A 25,786-nucleotide genomic window follows, 5' to 3' on the forward strand; every position below is an offset into this window, starting at 1 on the left:
GCTTTGACTGGCTCAGAAGGTGAAACATACCCAGCCCAGAAATGTGTGTTAACTTAGGATGTGCCTAGAGTCATTCATATATATATATTTTTTTAATCTACAGGGATGGCGCACTCTGATCCTTGAGAGCTAAAAATAGGCCATATTGTCAGGATATCCACATTGTACATGTATGAGTTAGATTTGCATGCACTGCATCCACTGTATGCAAATCTCTCATGCATATTCATTGCGCACATCCTGAAAACTTGGCCTGTTTGTGGGTCTTGAAGACCAGAGCTGGCCACCCCTGATGTACAGTATTGATGCAAGTGTTTTACCATGGGAATTTGATAATCTCACATAAGCACTAAACGCATTCCTTGCCTCTTAACACACATGGTGGCATTCTAGGGGGCCGATGCAATACAGTGCACTCAGCTGAGCGCATTGAAAAGAAGTGCAGAAAAGCAGAAAAAACTGCTTTTCTGTACTTTTTTTAAAGAAAAAAAATAGAAAATAACTCGGCAGACCGTTTTCCTTAGTGGCAGACAGGCAGGTTATGAAAACCGAGGCCGAGTTTACTGGCGGTGGTCTTCATAACCGGCAGCTGCGGCGGGTCGCACAAGTGACCCTAGCGCCTCCTTCCTAGCGCGACCCCCTAATTTACATATTGCATGGCGCCCCCCCCCCCTTGTGAACATTATAGCATCGGCCCCTAGGGGAGGTCGTGGGGGGAGGGCTGTTTGATGTCCCAGGAAAGGAAAGAGAGCCGTGTCCTACCAGCAGAGTGGACACATTCCTTTTTCAGGTCAGAGTTCCAGGTCAGTGACCTGTCAGAAAATCACCACTGTGTAGCAGGCGTAAAAAAAAAAACGTGTGTAGGGGAGGGGGGGAAATCTCTTGAGTAATTAATCATCTTGATGCTAAGAAGGGAGACACTTCTTCTTCTTCTCCCGTTTTTGTTCCTGAGGCAGAAATCTTTACAGTGGAACTTTCCTACCTGCAGACTGTGCTCATGTCTTACAGGAAGCAGGTGTAACATAAGTTTGCAGGATTTCATAGTAATGTACAGCTTTTATGGGGGAAACCTCCTGTTGTGTAGTGCGTGAATTGTTGTATTCTAGTGTAAGCGCAATGAAATAGTATTTGTAACTTTGTTATTGCGCTGCTCAAAGGACACCAATCTCTGCAAGAATGCGAAGTAAAACCTTGCTGTGTGCAGTTTCAGGAGAGTTATTTGGGGTCACATGTGTAATGTATGTTGACGATGATGACAATATATACGTCTACCTGCTAGTTGGAAGTAGAAAAGTGCAGGTTGTACAAATTTATATCACAAACCTCCCTACTTTCTAAATGTAGACCTGAATTGTAGTTGGCCTCGAGCATAGGGTTGGAAAGGCAAGTATTTTAAATACAAATGAACCTAAGTGAGGAGGTGTCTCATGTACGTTTTATAGAGGGAGGGCATTTGGGCCACTAGAGGAGGTTGGGGACTTCAGATGGCTTTCCAGTGATGCTAGGGGGGTTCTCTTAAAGTAAACTCCCCTTTTAGTCCTCGACTATCAAAGGAGATCAGGATTATTTTCGACACTCTTCATGGAGAGATGGGGGCGAAGGTCATTTGTCCTTTAAATGATTTGACCTTTTGACCATTTTGTTTTGTCTCTCTCCAACAAAACTGTACAATACTGATCTGTGTTCATCTAAAGGAGTGATTTTTGCTTTTCTATACGTGTTTTATTTTAATCAAAGAAAGTGCCTATTAGTATCGTCGTGTTTGTCTGTCTGTACGTACTTACACATTTCTTTGCTTGGCTGGGTTTGAATGAAATGGGAGTTGAGAGAGATTCGCTCCAGTTCCATGCCGAAATGTTGTCATTTGTGCCAAATATTGGTCATCTCCCCATAGAAGCAGTGAAAAGCGCCTCTCGTGTGCATCGCTACCAACATGCATTTTCCCAACTTTTTTTTCTTCTTCTTGCAGTCTGGTGCTCTTCGATATCTTTGTGAATATCTTGGCTCACAACCTTGCTGAACCTGCATACGAGGCAGATGTTGCTCAGCTGGAATACAAGCTGGTAGCTGGAGAACATGGTTTGATCATTAAAGTGAAGGGATTCAACCATAAACTAGGGGTGAGTGACTGTCCTGCTTTTCCTGGTCTTCATTTGAACAGCATGTCATTAACCTCAGTCGTGTTCATTCCCTGTAACCAGGCATCTTGTTTCATGTCCAAATATGTAAAGATTAACCATTGATTTGATAAACGTGAGTAAAAGTTGTTGGATCACTGGGCAGGTCTCATGGCTGAGGGCTATAGCACTGTTGACTGTGTCACAGCAGACTTTAGATTTGAGTCTGCCTTCCTATGGAGTCAACTGTGCTCAGGAATGCTGCTCAGGGAGGGAAGGCAGCTGCTGTTATGGTGATTGGGCCCTGGCTGGCTCTGTAGGCTATTCCTTGGTGCCATTCTTAAAAGAAGATGTCCCTCCAGCTGTCAGGGCTAGCTAGAGTTTCGTCTGCCACCTGGGTATTCTGTCTGAATAATGGGGGCAGCAGTGGAAATGGTTGGTTGCTTGCTGTTTTTCAGAATCCAGGGACTGAATACAGTTTTTAAAGTACTGACTCCCAAATAGAGAATAATCTGGTGAAATAAATTTAAGCTGCGATGTAGCAAGAGGATAATAGCCGTCCTGAGCAAACTGCAGCCCACCTTCAGCTTGTAGGTGTTCTTAACTAAGAACTGCTGGAGAATGCTTTAAGTCGATGCAGATTTCCATCTATGCCATTTGTTTCCTGCAAAATAAGGCGAACATGTTCTGCGGCATTGTAAAAATGAGCGTGTATGTCAGCTATATCAGATGCAGCAGGATGGTATCTGTTCTCACTTCTGACTTCATATAATCTTGTATTTTTCCTGTGCAATGGAACTTGCATCCCTTAAACTGACCCATACAGGAAACCATGCATGTAATCTGACACACACACAGAACCATTCACAACTCCTGCATGCTTTTCAAACACATTTTGGAAATTTGCTCTTGGTGTCAGGAAATACTCTAGAAATTGTTTTCACTTCTGCCGCAGCCATCCATCCCGTTCTGCTTTGAATGAAAGTGGAAATCTTCAGTTACACTTCCGTTAGTGCCACGTTACTCTGCAGTCCTCGGTTTCTGTCCTCCTCGGTGATTTGTTCTGCTTTCAGCACTGCTGCGTGACCGAGGTAGAATGCCAGAAAGACACAAACTTTGCTGTGCAGCGGGGAAGAGAGGCTGAGAGCTGCTATGGAACATTCAGTCCTGTGCGTGTAGTGCTGGATATAAAGTACTAGCAGTCTCTGGGTCACTCTAGGAATGCACCTAATGATTGTATAATAGGGGATGAATTTTCAAAGCTGATTTGTGTGCATCAGTGGCTGTTATAAATTTGGCTGGGCCTAAGGGCATATAAAGTACGTGCATAACAGAGTTACAGGTGCACTTTCACACCGATTGGGGGGAGGTTGTTTTTTTTGGGGGGGGGGGGGTGCAAGTTGTAACTTAAAATCTTCTGATTTTTAAAAAAAGTCTGCATATTAGTTAATGTGCACAAGTTATGCCCACTGAAGAGGAGATGTAATTTGGGGCGAGTTAATCTATGCATGTACCAGGCCATTAACCTGAGCTTTTTTTTTTTTTTAAAGCAAACATGTGCGCTCATTTGCTCTGAAAATGTTGGCTGAAGACTGCTTGTAAAAGTTGCACGCAAGCTTTGGTGTTAGTTGCAGAATTATAAAATTACCCTCCTTATGCACGTGCTGGAAGAGGGAAAGGGAAGATGTGATAGAGCCATTTAAATACCTCCAAGGCTGGGCCTCTTTCTTTACAGAAAGGGCAGTGGGTGCATGGAACAGCCTCCCAGTGGAAATGGGGGCAGCGTGAGAATTCAAGAAAGCGCGGCACAAATACAGGGGATGTCTGAGGGAGAGGGGACTGTGAAACCGAGCAGGAGATGTGCATGGGCCCTAGGGCTTCCTCTGCCTTCACCTCAGGCTCTGCGTTTCTTTGGTGGTTTTATAGTCACTGGATGTAAACAGCACTGTCCCTTTCCCTGATATTTCTGGGCATCTCTAAATCCTGTGACGTGAAGCCACGCTCGCTAGATCTCTGGGCCCAGGATTTAAGTTTAGAGCAATGCTATGAACAAACGAGCCATGGCAGGGCAGCTGCAGAGGTGATATGCGCACGAGGAGGAGACGTTTTAATCCAGATAAGCCCCTGAAGAACCAAATTTGAGAATGGGTAGGGCTTGCAAGACCACAAAACTGCAAAGAGCCTGCCACTAAGATTGGCCTTTTTTTTTTTTTTTAAATTCAGTTTTGTATTGGGACTTCCACAGAGCCGTTCATACTTCCTGTTAGCCCTCTCTTCTTGTAAGACATTTCCCTGCACATGTTCCCCCCCCCCCTTGCTGCTGGTGGCAGAAGACTTGCTTATGGTTGTTTGTTTGCTTTTCCAGCTGCTCTTTCAGCTCATCGTTGATCACTTGGCTGATTTCTCCTCTGCCCCTGCCGTCTTTGGGATGATAGCCGAACAGCTGAAGAAAACTTACTTTAACATCCTGATCAAGCCAGAGAAGCTGGCAAAGTGAGTTTAGAGGCATTAAGTGTCCATTTTAAAACTGCCCGGATTGCTCTTAAGTCTGTGTGTATTTTTTTTTACCCCAGTACTTTAAACTAATTTTCACAGGGAAAGTATGCGTGTGCTTTCCCTTCGAAAGTTATCCCAGTAAAAGCACCTGCACGTGCTTTTCGCTGCTGCTTTGTGTGAGTAGTTTTTTTTTCCCCGAGAACACTTCCCCCCCCCCCCCCCTGCTGCAGATAAAAGTTTGTGAATAGAGGTCCTGCTCATGTGCTTTTACCCGCATCTAGGGCGCACGACGTTCAAAAAAAAACCCATTACCCTCCCTAAACATAACCTGAATAAACTGTTCCCTGCGGAAAGTGTAAATGTTTTGGGATCAGACACACGACTTTGTTGTTAAAGCGCCCAGGTTTCTGAAGTCTCTGCGAAGAATTAAAACCATGTGATTCAATACCAGCTCCTGGCCAGTGCACCGAGGTGCGTGTTTGTGTCTGTGCGGCGCCGAGCGCCTCTTGTATCGCGTCGGGAAAACAAGTAGCAGGAGCAGGAAACGCCGACTTGGCCCATCAAATTGTCCTGTCCGGTCCTTTCTAACGTGGGGGCACGTGTGCGCTGTCCGGCAGGAGCCCAAGCTGGGCTTGGCTCTCTTTAACTTTTGTTTCCTTGCTTCGTAGAGACGTGCGCCTCCTGATTCTGGAGCATGGCCGCTGGTCAATGATTGAAAAGTACCGGGCTTTGATGAAGGGGCCCAGCATGGAGTCGCTGCTTGCCTTTGTTAAAGATTTCAAGACGCGAATGTTCGTGGAAGGACTGGTGCAAGGAAATTTCACCTGCCAAGTAAGAATTTTGCTCTTGCTGTTCCTGGGAAGCCGCCGCCTCTCCTCTCGAACCGGGCCCCGGCGTACACGGCGCTCTCTTATCCAGGAGAGCTGGGCTCCGGCTGCTTGAGATCTCTCGTGCGGCCTTTTTTTGTAGAGGAGATTGCATGCTCTGACCTCTTTAGTCCCTGGAAATTCCTGTAAGCAGAGGCAAAAGGTTTGAGAGAGAGAGAAAAAGGCCAGTTCTGAGTTAAAATCAGTACCATTTTTTTTTTTTTTTTTGGGAGGAGGAACTCCTAGGGTTCAGAATTGAGCCTGTGTGAATATTCTGATCGTGGTCCAGTGGGCAGGAGAACCAGTGGCTGCGCTTCTGAACGTTAAACATGTCGGCACTTGCATTTTCCTGTCCTAACCGCCTTGTTGAATCAGCCTAGCCCACCTTTATTCCATGGGGGCCGTTGTAAATATACACTGCAAAGACAGTACTTACCTGAGAACGCGGGCTTGCAGTGACCAGTGGGACTGGCAGCTGGTCGTTGGTCTGTTTGGTGTCCTAACAAATAAAACATCACTTTTCAATAATGCCAGTATTGTATGTATACATACAATATATATAAACTTTATAAAAATGACCTCTTCCCCTCGTTAAGGGTAATAAAGCTGATCTCCCAAATCAGAGCTGCTGCTGAAGTAAAAAGTTACCTTCCGTGGCGTCTTAGAATCGACATCTTTTGACCTGTGCATTGCATGGAGAAATTAACTGTTACGGGGAGTGATAGGATGCAGGCATTTCAAACTATTTAGAAGCCACATGAAAGCTGGGTTTTATGCTGATGATGGTTGGATTCTTATCGCTCGCTCTCAAGGTAGAAATGTGGAACGTATATGAGGCTGAGGATGCATGGGAGGAGGGAGGGTGGATTATATTGGAGAAGAAACTGAACTAGGATGTCTGTTTACTGTATATTATGATAAAAGATATGTGTCCTTTTTCTTTTAAATATTAAGTGCTGGGTTACAAGTCAAGTGGTAGAATTACATTTCAATTTAAAATAAAAAGGACTCATCCCAGTTCCTGTTGCACAGAGGTTCATTCTTTGGAAAATAACTTTTTTTGCCTCTCAGGAGATAATTCCATAACTATCAAATCTACCTTAACACGGTGTAAACCAGAACATTTATTTATTTATTTGGGGTGGGTTACAAAGATGCATACATAATAAGGTTAGAACTAAAATTACAAACTAAAATAAAAATAACTTAAAATAAATTTAAAATAACATCTTTTTAAACTTGTTTCTATCTTTTTAGGAATCAACAGAATTTCTTAACTATGTTATTGAGTGAGTATTGGCTCTTTTCATGCTTAAGAAAAATTTGGGAAGTAAATTGTGAACACAGTCTATATACAAAAAAATGTATTTGTATTTTTCCCCTTTAGTTGTTGGGAAGAAATGATCTGGTAACGAATGCAAAATGTTAATCTTGGTTTCTGCGTGCGGCTTGTGCAGAGGATACAGTGTGTGCCTGCATGATTCCTGTGCAGGATTCGTGTGTTGGGGCTATTCATAGCAGGTTTAGATGCATTCTTAACGCAGAGTATGCGATACAGAGGCCATGGACACCTCTGAAATCTGTGTCTGCTGCAACTTCAGTAAATCCTGTAGGAAATGGCAGTTGTGGCCTCTCGCTAAGCACCATGTTTTATGATCCGGATTGCCAGACTGTGGTGTCTTCCGCTTTTGGTCACGTCAGATACCAACCATGCCTTAGCTTGTTGGTAAATGTATCCCTTAGCAGCCTTTCTGCTCGTGAACCTGAGACCAAGTGCTGTTTGATGTCTCTTCAGGAAGCTGCAATTCCAGCCTTTGGAGGAAGAGATGCGTGTGCAGTTTCAAGTGGTCGAGTTGCCCAGCGCCCACCATCTGTGCAAAGTAAAAGCCCTGAACAAAAACGATGCCAACTCTGAGGTCACTGTTTACTATCAGGTGAGTCCTCGTGCGAGTCTTCCAGCATAGAATGTCGTCTTCTGACAGACCTAAAGAGGAACGGGTGCAGGGATGCCCGTTCATCACTATTGGTCCCTCCACTTACTTTTTCCTTTCACCAAGGATGTCTTGCCTTCCCAAACCTTTGGATCATGGCTCTAACCAGGGCATCCGACAAATGTTCTGTGGTCTTGTTTTTAATATCTGCTCAGTCCGATGAGACTCGACTGTGCATTTTTAAAAGGGTCTTATTTTTTCAGGGTATTCCCATGCAACATATTTGCATACATTTTGGTCTGGGAAGTAGGATAATTTGCATGCATTGGTTATTTTTGTTTTTAATTTACTATTTCTTAGCATTTAGATAATCCATTCTACATTGAATTAAAGCATGGCAAGCATTTCAGATAAGATACAATGTCAAGAAATACAAAAAAACCCCAAAACATAATACAGCGTTAAGTCCAGATAGTTTGGTTATTTTCATTAAATTTGCATATTTAGTCTGCCCTTGTGTGCTATCAATGTAAATAGATCTACCAAGATGGTAGGAAGGGGCATCAGTTTACTGGAAAAAAAAAAAAGAAATCCTTGGTAATCCTTTGTTTAAAAAGGTAAAAGGAAGCCTAGAAACAAAGAAGATTACTGTGAATGAATGCCATAATTGCTATAAACAATTTTAAAATCGATCCTTTCTTTTTTGATGATTTTTTTTGTTTTGAAATTTGCTCCTGCGATCTTGGCATCTGATTATTTGCTGCAGGAATACAGCAGCCTATTTTAACTGCTGAATTATTTGGCTGTGTATGATAACTTTAATAACTGCTAAGTAGTATGATACAAATTTTAAAATTTATTGGTATTTGGTGCCTGTGCTGATGGAGTTTTGTTTTTATTTAGTCAGGGGCTAAGAACTTGCAAGAATACGCGCTCATGGAACTGCTTGTGGTAAGTGGTGGCGGGTTTTTGGGTTTTTTTTTTCCCCCCTCCCCAATTACTGTCTACAGCTGCATGCAGTGTGCACGTGAGGAAGGCCAGCAGTGTAGGTCTAGGATTAAGACAAAAGGCCTGACTGGAGCCCTGGGTTTGACTGCTCTCATCCAGGCCTCTGGTGCTGAAATTGCTTGGATAGGGAAATGTACCTTACAACTGCTCTGGTAAGAGCCAGCAATCCTGGGTGTTTCTGACGGGAGTAGGGTCTGCCTGCTGCACATGTGAGGTTAGGGTCTGGAGAAAGTACAACGGCTGGGGGCTGGTTTCCAAACCGCTGCAGATTGTAGCAAAGCCAGCGGCTGCTTTTCCCTGCAGACTTCGCCACCAGTTGTTAAAGGGAAAGCATGCTCTCGCTTTCCCTTATGAAAGCTGCCTAGGGAAAAAGTATCTGCAGAGATATTTTTACCTTTTAAATGCAGCGCTAGGCATGTTGGCTCCTCCTGACTTAACTCTACCTCTGATCTCATCTGCTTTTCCAGGGGGTAACAGCCTACGTGTTGTTCCTCCTTGTGCATACTTTCACCCACGTACAGGGTGGGTAATTTTCAGATGGCCCTTTTTTTTTTACCTGAGTAGCTTGCGCTTATTTTTATTTGATTTATGTTCCACTTTTCAGCCAGTTCAAAGCAGATTCAGGTAAAGTAGGTATTGGAAAATTGCTCCCCCCCATGACCTGGCTGCCCTGGAAGAAAGATCCTGAAACTTGTGACTGATTATCCAGCTCAGGCCTGCCCCACAAGAAGAGATGGATGGGGGATCCTTTGACAGTCAATTGACAGTGGTGCTGATTTAAAAAAATCCTAAAATGCTGGGAGAGGAGTGAGGCTTCAGGTGCTGAGGAGTTGTTTCAACGGAACAAACCTGAATATTTTAATTATCTTAATTTAGCATGTTTGCTAAGAGAGAGGAGTATTTTGGGGTGTACTATAAGTACCTGTAAGACATGCTGTGGGTACATAAGAAAATTATGTAGGTGAAATGTTCATGTCTATAAAATAACCTTAAAATTGAGTATATGTTAAATTTTGCTTCCTGTTCGTACCCTGGATCAGTCCAGACGAGTGGGTTTATGCATCCCTACCAGCAGATGGAGGCAGAGAACAAAACTTTGAGGCATTGCTACATCACAGAGTGCGCCACCTGCAGTCCCTCAGTATTTCTCTGTCTCCAGCAGATGGCAGAAGTGCAAACCAGGCTGGAGTTTTCAAAAAGAAAGATTTGAGAGAAGATTTCGCCTCCCCGAGGTGTTAGGTTCCTTCGAGGGCCATCCCTCGGATAGAGCAAGGGGGTTGGTGATCCCTTGGGGGGAGGCTCAGCCTTTGACTTCAAAGGGGGGGGGGGTGATAGCTGCTGGTTACGGTTCTCTCATCCCCTCTGGGTCCTTGTCGCCTTTCTGGGCTCAGCCTTCGCCAGAAGCATGGAAGTATTTCCTCTGCGGGCGCCCCAGAGGACAGCAGGAGCCCCTGCTCGGCAGGCAGGTTTTGGAGGCCGCGGGGGGGGGGGGGGGGGTGTCTGAGGAACCGGTGGCCATTTTGTGCACACTTGCTGGGAGCCAGGTTTCTACTTCAGGGCCTCAGGTCTCTCCTCTCACACTTTTTATCTCCGGATTTTGGCCTTTTGACACACAAGGCCTATCTGGCCAGGAAGGCAGCTGGGTCCAAGAGGTCTTTGCCTAGGAAGTCCTGGGTGGCAAAAATGTCTAGGCAGATGGAGTCTGGAGGTTTCCTGAGGCTTTTGGGTCTCAAGAGGTCCACGGTGGAGGAAAAACACGTCTGAGAAGGATGATCTGGATCAGGGGCAGGGAGGTCCGATAGATCCGGGCAGGGACCTTGCTGGTACGTTGCTGAATCTGTTACAGGATCAGTCAGGATCTTATTAATGCTGTAGGGGATCCTCTGCAGGATCCAGTGAGATTCAGGCTGCAGACAGGTATGATCTTTGGGAGATCCGTTTGTTCCGCAGGGAGGAGTTGGGCCTGTTGATCCCCCCCCCCCCCAGGTTCTGGAAGAGCTGGGGATTAAGGTCGCTCATGAGGAGTCTGACAATGAGAAGGGGTGAACTCAGCCCTGGAGGGATTGCGGGGACCCCCTAAGGCTTTCCTGATGCCTAAGATGGTGAAGAATTTGGTGAATTGGTAGTGGGAATCTCCCGAAGTGGGCTTGAAGGTAGCCAGAGCTTTGGCCAAATTATATCCCTTGCCAGAACAGACCATGGAGTCGAAGAAAGTTCCCAAGGTGGATGCTGCAGTATCCGCAGTTACCAAGAAGACTACCATCCAGGTGCCAGGCGCAGCGGCCTTGAAGGATATTCAGGATCAGAAACTGGAAATCCTCCTTAAGGGGCTGTTTGAAGTTTCAGTTCTGCACCTGCTTGCAGCGGTTTGTGGAGTCTGATGCAGAGAGCCTGTTTGTGCTGGGTTCAGAAGGAGCACAATAAGAGGTTGGGACCTCTGTGGAGATGGTGGAAGCGGGAGCAGCCTATGTGATGGATGCCTTGTACGACATGATTCGGACTTCTGCTGGAAGAATGGTCTTGGCAGTAGCTGCGAAGAGACATCTGTGGTTACAAAACTGGTTAGGGGATGTGTGGTCTAAGGCCCAGCTGTCTTAACCTTCCCTTTAAGGGGAAGCTGTTGTTTGGGGAGGATCTGGAGCAGCTCATGAAGCAATTGGGGGAGTCGACGGGTAGCAAGTTGCCTGAGGACAAGAAGAACCCCAAGAAATTTGTTTTCCTCCGCGTTCTCAATTTCAGGAGACGAGGTTTCGCACTGGCTTCCCCAAAGCAGAGTTCTGGCTGACAGCAGTACTTTCAAGCCCAATGCAAGCCTCTGAGGGACAGTGGGTCCCAAAGTGGGGGTTGAAACAAGATTGGGCAATGAAGGCATGCTGGTCCACTCCTTTCCAGAGACTATTGGAAGGAGACTAGCCCTCTTTTATGAGGAGTGGACCAAGCTCACTTCGGACAGTTGAGTCCTGCAGGTGGTAAGAGGCTAAGCTTCAGAATTTTCTTGGCCGCTCAGGGACGCCTTTGTAATCTCCCACTGTGTCTCCCGGAGCAAGCGTGAGGCGGTGTGGGAGACTTTGCAACGTGTGCAGCTCCTGTGCACCATTGTTCCAGTGCCCATCTGGAGAGGGGCAGGATCGATACTCCGTGTACTTCGTGGTGCCTTTTGGCCCATTCTTGATCTGTAGAAGATCAGTGCTGCCCTCCGGGTACCGATTTTTGGATGGAGACGTTCCGCACGGTAATAGCGGTGGTACGCAAAGGGGAATTTCTGGCGTCGTTGGACTTGTCAGAAGCCTACCTGCATATTTCATTCAGACCGACCACCAGATGTTTCTGAGGTTCATGGTACTGGAGGAATACTTCCAGTTTTGAGCTCTTCCCTTTGGGTTGGCGATGGCACCGCGCATTTTCACAAAAGTGGTAGTGGCGGCGGCTCGAAGGAAGGAAGGTATCCTGGTGCACCCTACCTGGACAATTGGCTGATACAAAGTCAGAAGTGGAGTGTGCTCTCATTCCAGCAGGTACTGCGGCATCTGGAGTCATCGGGCTGGGTGACAAACTCGCAGAGTCATCTGGAGCCGATTCAATCCTTGGAATATCTGGGAGCTTGCTTCGAAACCTGGCTAGGGAAGGTGTTTCTGACTACGGAGAGAGTCCTCAAGTTGCAGAGCCAGGTTTTTCGGCTCCTGGACCTATTGGTTCCCAGGGTTTGGGATTACCTGCAGGTGCTGGGTTCCATGCGTTTATGCTGGATTTAGTGCCATGGGCCTTTGCTCACATGTGTCCTCTGCAGGGGGCTCTGTTATCCCATTGGAATTTGCTGTCTGAAGAATTTCCTCTTCCTTTACCGTTGCCAGAAGATGTCAGGTCCAGTCTTTCATGGTGGCTGTCTTGACGCAGTCTGGAGAAAGGGATGGATCTGGAAGAGCCCGACAGTGACCACAGATGTCAGCCTCTCGGGCTGGGGGGGGGTGAGTTGTCAGGGAAAATCAGTCAACGGTCAATGGTCGCTGGAAGAGGTGACTTGGTCTATCAATTGGGTGGAAATCAGGGCGGTGCGCAAGGCCTTGTCAGTGTTTCTTCCGCTCATCTGGGCAAAGTCAATGTGAGTATTCTCCGACAATGTGACAATGGTAGCATACATCAATCGGCAGGGCAGCACGAAGAGTTGTCTGGTGGCATTAGAGGTTGTCTGGTGGCAAGAATTGTTCGGATGGGCAGAGAAACATCTGGTGCGGTTAACTGCTTCTCATGTGGCCAGAGTGGACAATGTGCAGGCAGACTTCCTCAGCAGACAGCATCCGCTGAGGAAGTCTGAGGAAGTCTGAGGAAGTCTGAGGCTATGGGGGAATGGGAGTTGTCAGCGGAGGCCTTTGATTTGCTGCAGGATACAGTGGGCTGATCAGTGATGGACCTCATGATGACTCCAGTGAATGCCAAAGCGGATTGTTTTTTCAATCACAGAAGGGAGGTTGGGTCAGAGGACATCAACACTTTCAGCTGTGGCCGGCACACCTGCTGCTGTATGCGTTTTCCCCCATGGCTTCTTGTAGGTCAGGAGGTCAGGTGCTGTGGCAAATCTAACTTCATCCAGGCAGGGTGATTCTGGTGGCACCCAAGTGGCTGTGTCGGCCATGGTTTGCATATCACCTGCGTCTGGCAATAGATGGTTCCATTCCATTTGGGGTTGCTGGGGCAGGGATCCCTTATTTTCAGACCAGGAGGATTGCTTCTGTCTAGCGGCTTGGCGTTTCAGAGGTGGCAACTTGTTTGAAGGGCTATTCAGAGTTGGTGATTTGCTACTTTGACATAAGCCATCAAAGTGGAAGGTCTCCTTGCCTGAAGCAGAGTGTGGCAAGTCTTCGAATCTTGATGTTTGCAGAACAGGGTGCAGCCTTTAAAGGTGAATCTTCCACAGGGCCTGGCCTTTTTTGCAGAGTGGTTTAGCAAAGGGCTTGGCCTATAATTCCCTTCGACTCCAGATAGCAACCTTAGGTTCCCTTTGTGGCAAGATTCAGGGTAGGCTGTTGGCGCCTCATCCGGGCGTGGTTCGTTTTCTAAAAGGAGCAAAACATCTGTGCCCTGCTTGGAATCTGAATTTGGTTCTTTGGGTACTGTGTGGCCCTCTGAGCCAAAGCGGAGGGTGTCGTTGAAGGATTTAACTCTGAAGACTATTTTCCTGGTGGCCATCTGCTCGGCTAGGTGAATATCAGAGCTGCAAGCATTGTTGTGCAGGGATCCTTTCCTCCGTTTGTCGGAGGATGGCGTTTCTTTACATATAGTTCCTTTTTGCCGAAGGTGGTATCCTCTTTTCACCTTAATCAGGTTGTTGAGCTTCCGGCCTTTCCAAACTTGACGGCCGATAATCCAGTAGCTAGGGAGCTTCACTTAATGGATGTGCAGCGAGTTCTTTTGCGATATCTCAAGGTGACAAATGCCTTTCAGAGATCGGATCATCTGTTTGTCCTGTTCAGTGGAGCAAAAAAAGGAAATAAGGCTGCCAAGGGCACTATTGCTTGATGGATTAAAAGAGATGATAGCGTCGGCCTACATCTGTGAAGACCAGTCAGTGCTGGAGGGGTAGAGAGTGCATTCCACTAGGGCGCAGGCAGCCTCATGAGTGGAGTGTCAGCTGCTCTCTCTGCAGAAGATCTGTCATGCAGCGACATGGGCTTCTCTTGCACACTTTTACCAAGCATTACCGCTTGGATGTGCAGGCCCCAGAAGAGGCAATGTTTGGGGAAAATGTGTTGCGCGTGGGTCTTTCGAGTTCCTGCCCAGAATAGAGGGGCTTGGGTACATCCCACTCATCTGGACTGATCCGGGGTACGAGCAGGAAAGAAAAATTGGTTCTTACCTGCTAATTTTTGTTCCTGAAGTACCATGGATCAGTCCAGAGACCTGTCCCCATTTGTCGAAAGACTTCCTCGCTTCTGGATGTGGCTGAGCTAGTTTATGATTGACTCAGAGTAAGAAGAAGTGTGCATAGTTTGGTATAGGTTTTGTGTTAAATCAAGGGGCCTAGTTTGCAGGGGCCTCCAACTTTACGTCTCTGTTTGCCTGGAGTTTGTTGAGGTAGACATCTTGGCTTGGATATAGGTCCTTACTGAGGGCCTGCAGGTGGCGCACTCTTATGTAGCAGTGCCTCAAAGTTTTGTTCTGTGTCTCCATCTGCTGGTAGGGATGCATAAACCTACTCATCTGGACTGATCCATGGTACTTCAGGAGCAAAATTTAGCAGGTAAGAACCAATATTCCTATTTGGGTACAGTTAAAATGGAAGTGTGTGCTTTCTCAAGGCATCAGTATGGAGAGGTACTCTTGCAGCAGTTTTGTGGTGAAGCCTTTATTTTGAGCTCGTTCTTTTCCAGATGCACATGGAGGAACCGTGCTTTGACTTCCTGAGAACCAAGCAAACCCTGGGGTAAGGTTTGAAAACCCTGCTTGGATACTCATAGAGATGGGCAAGGGTCAGGATCATGATTCTCACTCATCATCCATGCATTTTCCAGCAAATGGGGTTTATCGGATCAAGGTCCGAGGTTGCAGTAAATGCTGCCCCCAGAAAAATCCTCCGATTATAGATGGGATTCATGCTCAGGTTCTTGAGCTCCTGGAATGCTATTTTCCATAAAAGTAGAATGTTATTGTAATGTGACTAATATATAAGTATTTAGCTCCCTTTTAATCACCAGAAAAATAAGCCTGGGCCTTTAATTTTAAAAGCTGTGACAAATAATTTATTGCATTTCAGATTATGATTCACTTTAATTTCAAGTCAATATATCTCATCCACGTAGATCTTTCTTAGCATTTATGTGCTGTTGCCTTCTGTTTTTTTTTTTCTCTTTCAAGGTATCATGTTTATCCCACCTGTAGAAATACTTACGGTATCCTTGGATTTTCTGTTACGGTGGAGACCCAAGCAACTAAATTCAAGTAAGTTTTTTTTGTTTTTTCTTTTGTCCTGGCATTTTCTTCTTGCTGCTTTAAGGTGCCTGTTCAATCAGAACCAGCCTCTAATGGTCTATAATTTTTTGAGCAGTCACAGCAACCTGGTGTTTCCCCCCAATTTATAACCCCCTTCCTAGCCCCCTAGATCCCAGCTCATATACCCCGAATCTAGCTGCCAGATGATGCCGTTGTGCGAAGGCCGTCTCCTTCCCTTCCCGCAAGAGCTGTGACATTAAATAATTTATTGCATTTCAGATTGATTCATTTTAGTGTTACCATGAAATCCCTTGGAATTCACCAGCACTCAGAAACTGGCCTAAGTGTGTTGTCCCACAGTATTGTGGCAGTAATATTTATCCTTCCACTGTATTTCAGAGTTTAAAATGAGTTCTATATTAGGATTAATTCACCGTCCTCTAGAAAGAACCACATGGGCATGGTAGTCTTGGCATCCTGTTGCTAACAGCCAATGCATTTTCTGTTCACGGATAACAAAAGGGAATTGGGGCTGCTTCTAGCATCTTTGTATTTTTTTGTTTTTGTGAATTTTACAAATCCTCGCCTCTTCCCATTGTTTTGTACAATCTGAAATCTCTGTAGGCCAAACAGTCCATGTAAATGTACCTTTGCAGTCACATACAATTGTGGTTGTGTTTGCAAAGAAATCCAAGAGCGCTAAGCAGTTCTTGTCTTTAACCGGGATCATCTTGATTTGTCATGGTGAGCCACTGTCCAGAGCAGCTAAAGAATTTTCCAAACAGCCAGCATAGGGGCACAGTCTGTGAATGTTTTTGCTTGCCGGCTTTCCACTGAAAAATGCAAAACGATGTGCGTTATTGCCTTCTCTGAGCCAGCCTGCCTCTTTTCTGCAAATGAAAGTATGAGCCTGGTTGACCCCTGTGCACACTTTTACCTAACGAAAGGATGGGTGGTTTTCAGAAGCTCCTTTACTTGGATCAGTGGCTATTTACCTGGGGAGTGGCTTTGGAAACTTGCCCTCGATGAGGGTAATTTTGTTTACTTCCTGGGTTGTGTTAAAGTCTCTCTCCTGGGTATCTTTTAACCGTAGACTTTCCACTAATTTTCAAAATTGTCCCAGGAAAGTTACCCACATTGGTTTTCACTTGCTGACTTGGACAGGCAGTTTTCCCCCCAAAAAACCCCGTTCTGATTCTAAAGATGTCCTGTTCCAGGGAATGGTTCTTCACACTGTGGGTCAGAGTGCGCACACACAGGCTGTATGCATGTACCTTTATCCACCTACAGGGCGGGCAGTTTTCAAAAAGGTCATTTCTGCGAGTAAAGTATGGTTTTCCCCATGGACATGGCTTTTAAAATTATCCTCTACGAGGATAACTTTGTAATGACCCTATTTCTCCATTACATTTAGAGTGGATTACAAGTTTCCACATACATAATGAGTAAAAAATATTCCCTGTATGTTACCCGGATCAGTCCAGACAGTGGATTATGTCCCCCTTCCAGCAAATGGAGTCTGGACTGATCCGTGGTACTACAGGACCGAAAATTAGCAGGTAAGGAATAATTTTCTTCTTAAAGTGTCATATGAGAAAGCTGGGATATAATTCTCTCTGCTTGATCTAGTCATGCTGGAGCTTCATAAACCTGAGAAAACATAAGTCTTTAATGCTTTCTTGAAATCTTTTGTGCAATAAATGGAGCACAGTGCTTCAGGTAGAGGGTTCCATATTCACAGACCTGCAAGAGAGAGAGCCCCATCTCCTGCGATGGTTAAATGGGCCAGTCGTGGTGCGTGCAATGAAAAGGCTTTGAGGGAGGGGCGGGGTGGAGTGCGGACTTGGGTGCAAACTTCCGATTTTAAAAAGTATGTGCGTAAATGATGCCATGCCAGGAGCAGCTGGGAGTTTGTGCATGTGCTTTCCAAGGATTTTCAAAATTAAAAATATGTGCATGCTTTCATTTTGAAAATACAAGGATAAAAAGTACCCAAGGACTTTCCCATCTTTGATAATTAATCCTCCCTGTGTTTTTGATGATATTAAGAAAGGCCATCTCCTTCCCCTGTTCCTCCCCCACAACCTAAGTCTCCAACTCCCGGCCAAAGGAAGTCCAAGAGGAGGTAGCACATTCTGTACCTCCCGTCCGGCTCCCAGGTAATGTCAAAGCCTACGCTGCACATGTGGTGCCAGGAGAGAGAGAGCTACAAACTTGCATCTGGATAGCTCTACCCGCCCCCCTCCCCCCTCCAGCTGTACTAGTAATTGTTTAGTGGGATGGTGCTGTCCTTTAAAACTTGAAAACACTGACGTTGATTTAAAACAAAAACAAAGGAAGAAACTACATGTTGGTTTTGCTTTTCCAGTTTAATGCATGTTAAAATTCATTACCGCGTGCTAAACTGGGAAATCAAGAGGAAAGGCCCTTGACGCCCCCTCCCCCAGATGAAATGTTATTTTCAATGCCCAGCCGTAGGTAATCGTACGGTTTGGATGTTGGATGACTACCTGTTTCTCTCATTTTTGGTTTGTGAAATTCCCCATGAGGTACCTGACATTACCCCTGAAGAATCTTAAAGTAGTCTCCTAAATCTCTTTCATGAATGGCTCGGCCTCCTCAGAGTAATTTCTCTTCTTAACTGGTGGGATTAAGCTTTTTGTTTTTAACTTGTGGTGGTGGTCTTTTTTTTTTTTTTCTGTAACGAAAAAATAGAATAGAAAAATCGACAGCTTTCCCTTCCAGTCCGTTGTACTGGGCAGCTTTGAGGTTTATTTGTGAAGGAGGTGCAGCTTTTCAGTCTTTTTGACGATGACCCAAGTGCAGGGGGGTGAGCTGTGAGCTGAGGTTGCTCCCTCCTCAACCTTTGACTGAGGCTGAGAACCGTACAGTATGGCGGGGAGAGGGTCCCCCACGGGGAGCACGAAGCAGAATTTAAACTTCCTGGTTATAACAAACCTAGCTGCTTTTTCTTAATCTTCCTTGTGCGATTTAAAATATTTATTTTTCTTCTGAAATTCCGAATTGGTTGTCCTGATTCTCTGTATTTTGTCACGTATGATGCAAATTAGCCATTGCCATGAATCATAGCCACCTAATTAAGATTCCTGGAAAAGTATTGTTTTGAAGGAGCGGCCTTGTTAGCTTTGGATTATTGATGTTTTTCTCATTAAGTGTGTGTTAAATATTTTCATTTTTCAGTGTCCTCTGAATGTTCTGTAACCATGGAAAGCCCAGTTGTCTTGTGCATTTGTAAACATGTTCCCTGGTACCAGTAACAAATTGTAAATTGGTGTATTTCCGGCTTATGCACACGAATCTCATTTTTAGCCTTGACTGAAGCATGTCTGCTCTCGGGCCACCGGTTCCCAGCGCTCGCTTCCTGTCAGCTTTTCAGTGTAGCTCCAGCTCCATGACCAGCAGAAGGCAGGTTTTCCTGTGATATGAGCCCTGTCGGCCACGATGTAGAAATAGCAGGAATGCCCAGGGCACACTTGGCTTCCCACCGGCTTGCTGTTTCCTGCCCGGTTCCCTATTCCATCTCCCTGGCTCTGTATCCACACCCGAGTCCTAGTGCTGTCTGCGGGATTGGTTTGGAGAGAAGTGCTTCTCACGCTCTTAGGCAGGGCCACTGGGGAATACTCAGCCAGAGCAACCCGCGTCTCACCAGGCAAGCTAAGGAAATCTGGGCAGAGCGCTCATTCATTTTTTTTGTTTTTGTTTTGTTTTGTGCTTATCTTACTTGTTAACCATTTAGAAATTGCAACGTGGCTTTTTTTCCTTTTCTTGGGAATTTTTTACGACCGTCTATGCTTCAGAGCGCCTTGACTTCCAGCTCCTTATCCGCCCCATGTTTACAGCAGTATATTACCATGAACAAAATCCACCGAAACGTTCTCCTGGGTAAACAGGGGCTGTTTTGTAGTGGAAAAAGAAATGTTAAGTCTGTTCTTCTCCTCCTCTTTCTTGCCAGGAACTGCTGTGTGCCTCCTAGGCCTGCAGCCAGGCTCCTGCTCCTGGAGAGGTTCTCAGCGGGAAGATGAACCTGACTTAGAACCTTTATTGCTTTAGAAATAGAAACCTTCATAACGGTAGCTTTGATTTTTGTCACTAATAACTTCGGAATCTGAGTGAAAGAAGATCTCGTATATCCAAACTCGTATCTTCTCCCCCTTCTGGTTTCTCATACCTGATTTTTCGCTTTAAGTGGAAATGTATTTAAATTTTGCCAAATGGTTTGTGTTTCCCTCAGCTCTGAATTGGTCGATAACAAAATTGAGGAATTTCTCATGTTCTTTGAGAAGACAATTGAGGACTTGACGGATGATGCTTTCAAAACCCAGGTAAAAAAACAAAAAACAAACTGCCACCTCTGATGTACCCCATGTGCATCTTGACAAACAATGGGATTGCATCCGAGAAGGCTGATGGCCTTATCTCAGATGCAGTTGCTTTCTCTCCACCTTGTGTCTCGAAAATGGCAGAATCGCAGTATCTGTGCACTAATATTATTAGGCAGCTGGTATTTCTACCCCTAACTGTAGTCTATATTGACTCTTTTTTTTTTTTTTTTGAGAGTTCTCATCCTGCTTGCGCATCTTGTGGCCCCACAGGTACCACTGCCAGGTCATTATCAAAGGGAAAACTCCCCATGGAGTTTCCTTTTTAAACTCTGGCTGGTGCCGGCAACATGGGGACGAACAGAAGTGCATGGAAACATTTGCAGAGATTTGAAAATGAAATCTTTGCATGTGCTTTTGCTCCCCTCGCCCTTTACTATGCGGTTAAAAGTAAGCACACTGCTTGGGGAAGAGGAGGGGGACAATATTCAGAACGTGTTTTTACATAGAAATGACGGCAGAAGAAGACCAAACGGTCCATCCAGTCTGCCCAGTAAGCTTTCACACTTATTTTTTCATACTTATCTGTTACTCATCCCTTTTAAGTAACTTTTTGGTTCTATTTCCCTTCCACCCCTGCCATCGATGTAGGTAGCACTGCTGGAGCTGCATCTAAGTGAAGTATCTAGCTAATTGGTTAGGGGTAGTAACCGCCATAATAAGCAAGCTACTCCCATGCTTGTTTACCCAGCCTGTGCAATTCAATCCTTGTTGGTAGTTGTCTGAATATAAATCATCTTTTCTTCATTCCCCCTGCCGTTGAAGCAGTGAGCTGCGCTGGATATGTTTTCCAAGTGAAGTATCAGGCTTGATTCGGGGTAGTAACCGCCGTAACAAGCAAGCTACTCCCCTGCTTTTTTTGTGAATGCAAATCCTTTTCCCCACATTTCCTCTTGCCGTTGAAGCATAGAGCAATGTTGGAGTCGCATTAACCGTGCATATGTTTATTGAATAAGGGTATTATCTCCAGGTAGTAGCCGTCATTCCCGCAAGCCACCCCCATGCCTCTTCTCTTCATTCACTCCTCTAGACTTTATGGATCCAGAGGATGTGAATGAAGAGGGTAAACACACGTCAGCCTGTGTAAAAAGCTTTCATTGTTGCCCCCTTTATGTGTAAAAGCATTTTTCAAGGCCACATGTTACAACTTTGTTTTCTCAAAGTTTGAATAATTCTAGGAACGTACCATTTGGTCTTTAGCTTCCACCATTTGCTATATTGCTACGTAGCCGAGCTTAAATGTTGTAACTGATGGTTTGAACTTGCTGTTTGGGACTATTGTCATTATTTTCTTAATCTTTTATGTAAAATACAATACCAGCCTTAGTTTATTTATAAATACTTATGTTTCCTATTACATGATCTTTTTAGAGGCTTGTAATATTCCCGTTTTGTTAGTGCCTTGAAACAGAAAAGTCTGGAGCACTGGATATTTACTGTAATTCTCCTTTTCATCTTCTGTTAACCAGTAAAAGCACTGCCCTACTAGCCCAACATTAACGGAGCTAGACTTGGATTTTGGAATACCTTACCATCTTTTTGGTTCCAGAAATTGTAGAGGAAGTGATCTTGGTTTATAGGTTTGGTGTGCCAGTTGCTCTGCTACCAAATACGATCTCCCTTCTGTGTTCCTTTAGAAATGGTTAATTAACTGACAAGCCTGGCAGTAAGGTGGTCTGTGACAAACGGAAGCCTCGAGGGCGACCTATAGACGTTTAAGAGGGCTACAAACTCCTGTCCTATTACCTGCCTCTCTGAATGGAAAAACTGAAGGACAATAGGTCATCTAATGAAGCCGAAGGGAGGGAGGCTCAAAAGGAGCACGAGAAGACTCTTCCACCGACAAGGCTGATGGACATCTGGTCCAGACTTCCAGCCGAGGTTCTAGGAGCCAAAACAATGGTAGAAAATCGAGAGTGCATAGGACAGACACAAAAAGACCATAGTGGTGGATGGGAGAGAGAGGGAGAAGATCTCGGATCGAGTAAGACCTGTGATGGTACAGTGGGCAGACTGAGTGGACCAAATGGGGCTTATCTGACATATTCTGCAATTGTATGTTTCTTTCCTGCACGTTTTTTGCCCTGTTCTCCTATATTTAGAAATTCTTTATTAATTATGACCAAGTGAAAAGGAGCTATGGCAAAACGACAGCAATTGCAGATTCATTTGCACGAGTACAATTTTTTTGTCCATTACTTGACAGTCACATTAGTGTGACCCCACTTTTGAGCTCCTTCAGTTGATGATTTCCTATGTTTGTTCCCATAGATCACGGCTTTAATCAAGCTTAAAGAATGTGAGGACACCCATCTGGGAGAGGAGGTGGAGAGGAACTGGAATGAAGTCCTTACCCAACAGTATCTCTTCAGCCGGCTTGCCTGTGAGGTAGGAATGTGAAGTTTTACTCAGAGTTCAGCTTCTCTCACCCAAACATAATAGCTTCTAGAGATGTGAATCGGAACTGAAATCGGATCCGATTCTGGTTCCGATTCACATCTATAGAGATGTGAATCGGAACTGAAATCGGATCCGATTCTGGTTCCGATTCACATCTCTAATAGCTTCCGCCTCCTGTTTTGAAAATATATATTTTTTTACTTCTTTTGTGTGTGCTTTTTTTTTTTAGTTTATTTGTTTTTTATTGAGAAACCAACATATACAGTACATGTAGGCATTGAACAATGGCATAAGCATCACAACCAACTTTGCATTCTTGAAACACAACATATGACCTCTCCCCTTGTAAGAGGGCTCTATAACTAGGCCCTCCAGGCAAGTTACATAATGGTCTTACACCACCTACAACTATAAACAATCAACTATGAATAAATCTTGCTAAAGCCCACAAAATGAAACCCTGAAATTATCCTAATGGATTCCCAACTTCCCCCCACCCCCCCCCCCATCCCCTCCACCCACTTAGGTGTGGTTGATAACCGTACTTTAATTACCCACCGCATGAAGTGAACATTTATTTATCTCAACCACAGTAAACATTACCACATCAGTGAGCTTAGCTGAATAAACTTCTGAACCTCTCCTCTGCCCCAGTCCCCTCCAGTTAGATACACATCCCTGTATTCCAGTCGCAAAAAGAAAAACCTTCCAGTCCCAACCCATAAGACTGAGAAGGAAACTCCAATATCACACCCAAATTGACTACATACAGTCATTAAGAATCCGACTTCTGGCAACATTGTGTGTGCTTTTAATGAATCTGCATTAAAGGAAATATAGGGGCAGATATAAGTTTTGGGCTATTGAGGGGCATAAAAACGTTGAATGCCTGCGGGTCTGTTTGCTTTAAAACCTTGGACAAAATTGGTGCAAATCCAGGAAGTGTCTAAAATTCGCAGGAAATTGCTGTTCTGCACAAAATCTTAGCAGCAAGCCTTGTGAAATCTCTCAGATTTTGCTATACCGTCTTTATTGACTAATTTTAAAGATTTCCAGCTTTCAGGATTAAGAGTAAGCTTTGTCTTGTGTCGAGGTTGGAGCAGCTCGTGCCACCTATCTGATGTGTTGCACAGCAGGCCAGCATTTCTGGCAGTAGAGTGGTTTTCTTGGGTTTTTCAGCAGACTGACACGAGCAATACTTACCTGTACTGCTATAGGACATGAGCTATGTAAAAAAGAAAACCAGTGCAAAAGGAAGAGGCAAATGGACCACACTAAGCAATTATAAAATATTAAAGAAAGGAGGGGACCCAAAAGCACAGGAGAATAAGACATTTTAGGTATCATACAGAATGCCAAATCATGTCAAAATTGATAAAACAATTTGACAGAAAAACCCATTAGAATGTGTGTGTATGTGTGAATTTATTTATTTTTTATCAATGCAAATAAAATATCTCCATGGACAAGCAGGTACAAATACAGCCACACAAGTGGGTATCATCACTGATGGCACTGATGTGGAATATATTTGTGTATATTTAGAAAGACTTCTAGGTCTTCCTGAGCTCTGAGAGAATGATCCTGTACAGCTGCTGCTCTGCAAGTCTCCTCTGTCATTTTTTCTTCTGCCCAAGAGACTGAATGGTTTCTTACTCTTTTTCTGCTGGTGTTTTTTGTGTTTCTCAAGGTTTATTTTTTGTGTTTTCTTTCTTTGCTTTCTTCAAGTGTTTCCTTCGTGTTCTCAATGTCAAATAGTTCCTCTAAGGCTGGTGAGAGATCCTTTGAACTGTGGATTAAATGTAGACACAAAATGGGGGAGCCAAGACCATCGTGAGCTTGCTTGAAATGTTTGGGTCCAATTCATGATTCCTCCAACTGTGGATATTTCAACTAATATTTCAGTTCCTGGCCCCTTGAACTCGTGCCTATAGGGACCTGAAGTTGAAATAATGTTCTCATCTTCATAGAAGGGAGGATCTTTTAGGAGACTGGTACTACTTTCAAAAAGTTCAGAGTCTCTGAGTGGTGACGACCACAACTTCTCCTCCCATCGCGCTGATCAGAAAAAGGACAGGTTTTCTCTGTCGGCACTGTCCACAAAATATGACCCGTGGTGACATCAGTGGCGCAGAAGGCCAAGCTAGTGCCACTGTGAGACCACCTCTGTTTGCCAGCACCAGGACGTGCTCCACCCACGTCTATCCAATAAGTTAAAATGAGATTCACTTCGTCTCGGAGTTGTTGCTTCTATGACTCCCATACACGTCAGTTATTGTCAAGTAAGCAATCTGCTAAATTCCCAGGCACTTATGTCTTTTTTTTTTCATAATGCTTCTAGCACTGTTCAATTTATCAGACTGGCAGCCTCTCTAGTATTCAGTTAACGGTTTTGAAAATCATTTCATAAGCAGAAGAGAGAGTAATAGTTCAGGATGGTTCTCTGTAGCACTGTAACCCATACTGACACCTAATGAGACTGTGAGTAATTCAGGGTTGCTTTGTAGCAGAGCTGTTTTGGTGAAGCGGCATAGGGCAGAGCATGTTTATGAATACTGGCAACGATTCCAGATTACATGCACTTCTTACAATAAATCAGTCCTTTTACTGTATGCATACATCTGCTTAATGAGATCTCCACCAGTGCTGCTGACATAACTTTCTCTGGTGGAGAGCCCTGCCGAGAGACAAGTTGATGATTGCTGGTCATGGTTATAAAGGCCATCATCAGCTTTACTTCTAGATCTGCTATGTTATGTTACCCCGGCCCGCTCTGCCGTGCATATACGGGCAGACTTTAAATGGCCGGCGTGGCCAGGCCACGCGCATCATTCCCGTTAAGTGCAGAAGTGCCGGGCTGGAGGCAGCCGGTACAGCGGCCTTTTGCTGCTGTACCAGGGAAGGGAGTGAGGGCGTGCGCAAGTTGCTACCGCTCCATTGAAGCAGTAAGCAAGCAACAAAATAAGAAACCGGGGAAGGCCGAGATGCGTCACCATACGGGAATTGCGAAAGTGTTCCCCCATCCCACCCCCCTTTGCACGCACAAGTGTGCGGGCCCCCTGGATTTTATAGCATGCTCACGCAGCTTTTAAAATCTACCCCATAACTGGCAGTATAAAACCCTTTTAGCAGTTGGGTCTCTCTTTATATTAAAGAATATTGTTGGATGTGTAAACCTTCGCAATTTTGAACATAATCCCATAGTTTAAAATTAGAATGAATACCCCTTAAGTATTTCTTCTTTTTTTTATCGTTGGTAAGCAAGGCTGAATTAGCCAAGATGTGGGCGATGTCATCCAGCAGCACCGAATGGACCTCTCTTAGTCTAGTAGAGCTTTTGCTCTACTGAGCAGGTGCAGGAATTCTCAGATGGGTGTTGTCTCCTAAGCCCCCTCATTTGTCTAAATACTAGTATGGGCGTGTACCTCTACCTCTGTCTGTTTTTTCTGTGAAAACTTTTACTTTTTTCTTTAAAGTTGCCTCACTGTCTCAGTCAGTAGCCCACAAACAGCCCTTTTCAATGCTATGAAAAAAAAGGCAAAAAAATCAAGAACATATTTTCTTCATAATGTCTGGAAAGAAGAAATCCATAGTTGGTGGATTCAAGGACTCTGTGGCAGGAGAATGTCCATCACAGATGGCCA

At 44.8% G+C, this 25,786-nt stretch overlaps 1 protein-coding gene across 1 annotated transcript in view; it reads left to right on the forward strand.

Moving 5' to 3' along the window:
• NRDC (nardilysin convertase) overlaps positions 1–25,786 on the forward strand; it is an 82,333-nt gene that overhangs the window by 48,887 nt on the left and 7,660 nt on the right. Inside the window, exons 20-29 of the mRNA XM_029617976.1 lie at positions 1,970–2,120; positions 4,483–4,610; positions 5,282–5,444; positions 6,737–6,768; positions 7,275–7,413; positions 8,314–8,361; positions 14,784–14,836; positions 15,268–15,351; positions 19,595–19,685; positions 22,014–22,130. Of these exons, the coding sequence (XP_029473836.1) occupies positions 1,970–2,120; positions 4,483–4,610; positions 5,282–5,444; positions 6,737–6,768; positions 7,275–7,413; positions 8,314–8,361; positions 14,784–14,836; positions 15,268–15,351; positions 19,595–19,685; positions 22,014–22,130 (1,006 nt within the window). The remainder of the gene's footprint in view (positions 1–1,969; positions 2,121–4,482; positions 4,611–5,281; positions 5,445–6,736; positions 6,769–7,274; positions 7,414–8,313; positions 8,362–14,783; positions 14,837–15,267; positions 15,352–19,594; positions 19,686–22,013; positions 22,131–25,786) is intronic.

This window comes from Rhinatrema bivittatum, chromosome 10 (assembly GCF_901001135.1).
Source record: "Rhinatrema bivittatum chromosome 10, aRhiBiv1.1, whole genome shotgun sequence".
Classification (NCBI taxonomy): Eukaryota; Metazoa; Chordata; class Amphibia; order Gymnophiona; family Rhinatrematidae; genus Rhinatrema; species Rhinatrema bivittatum.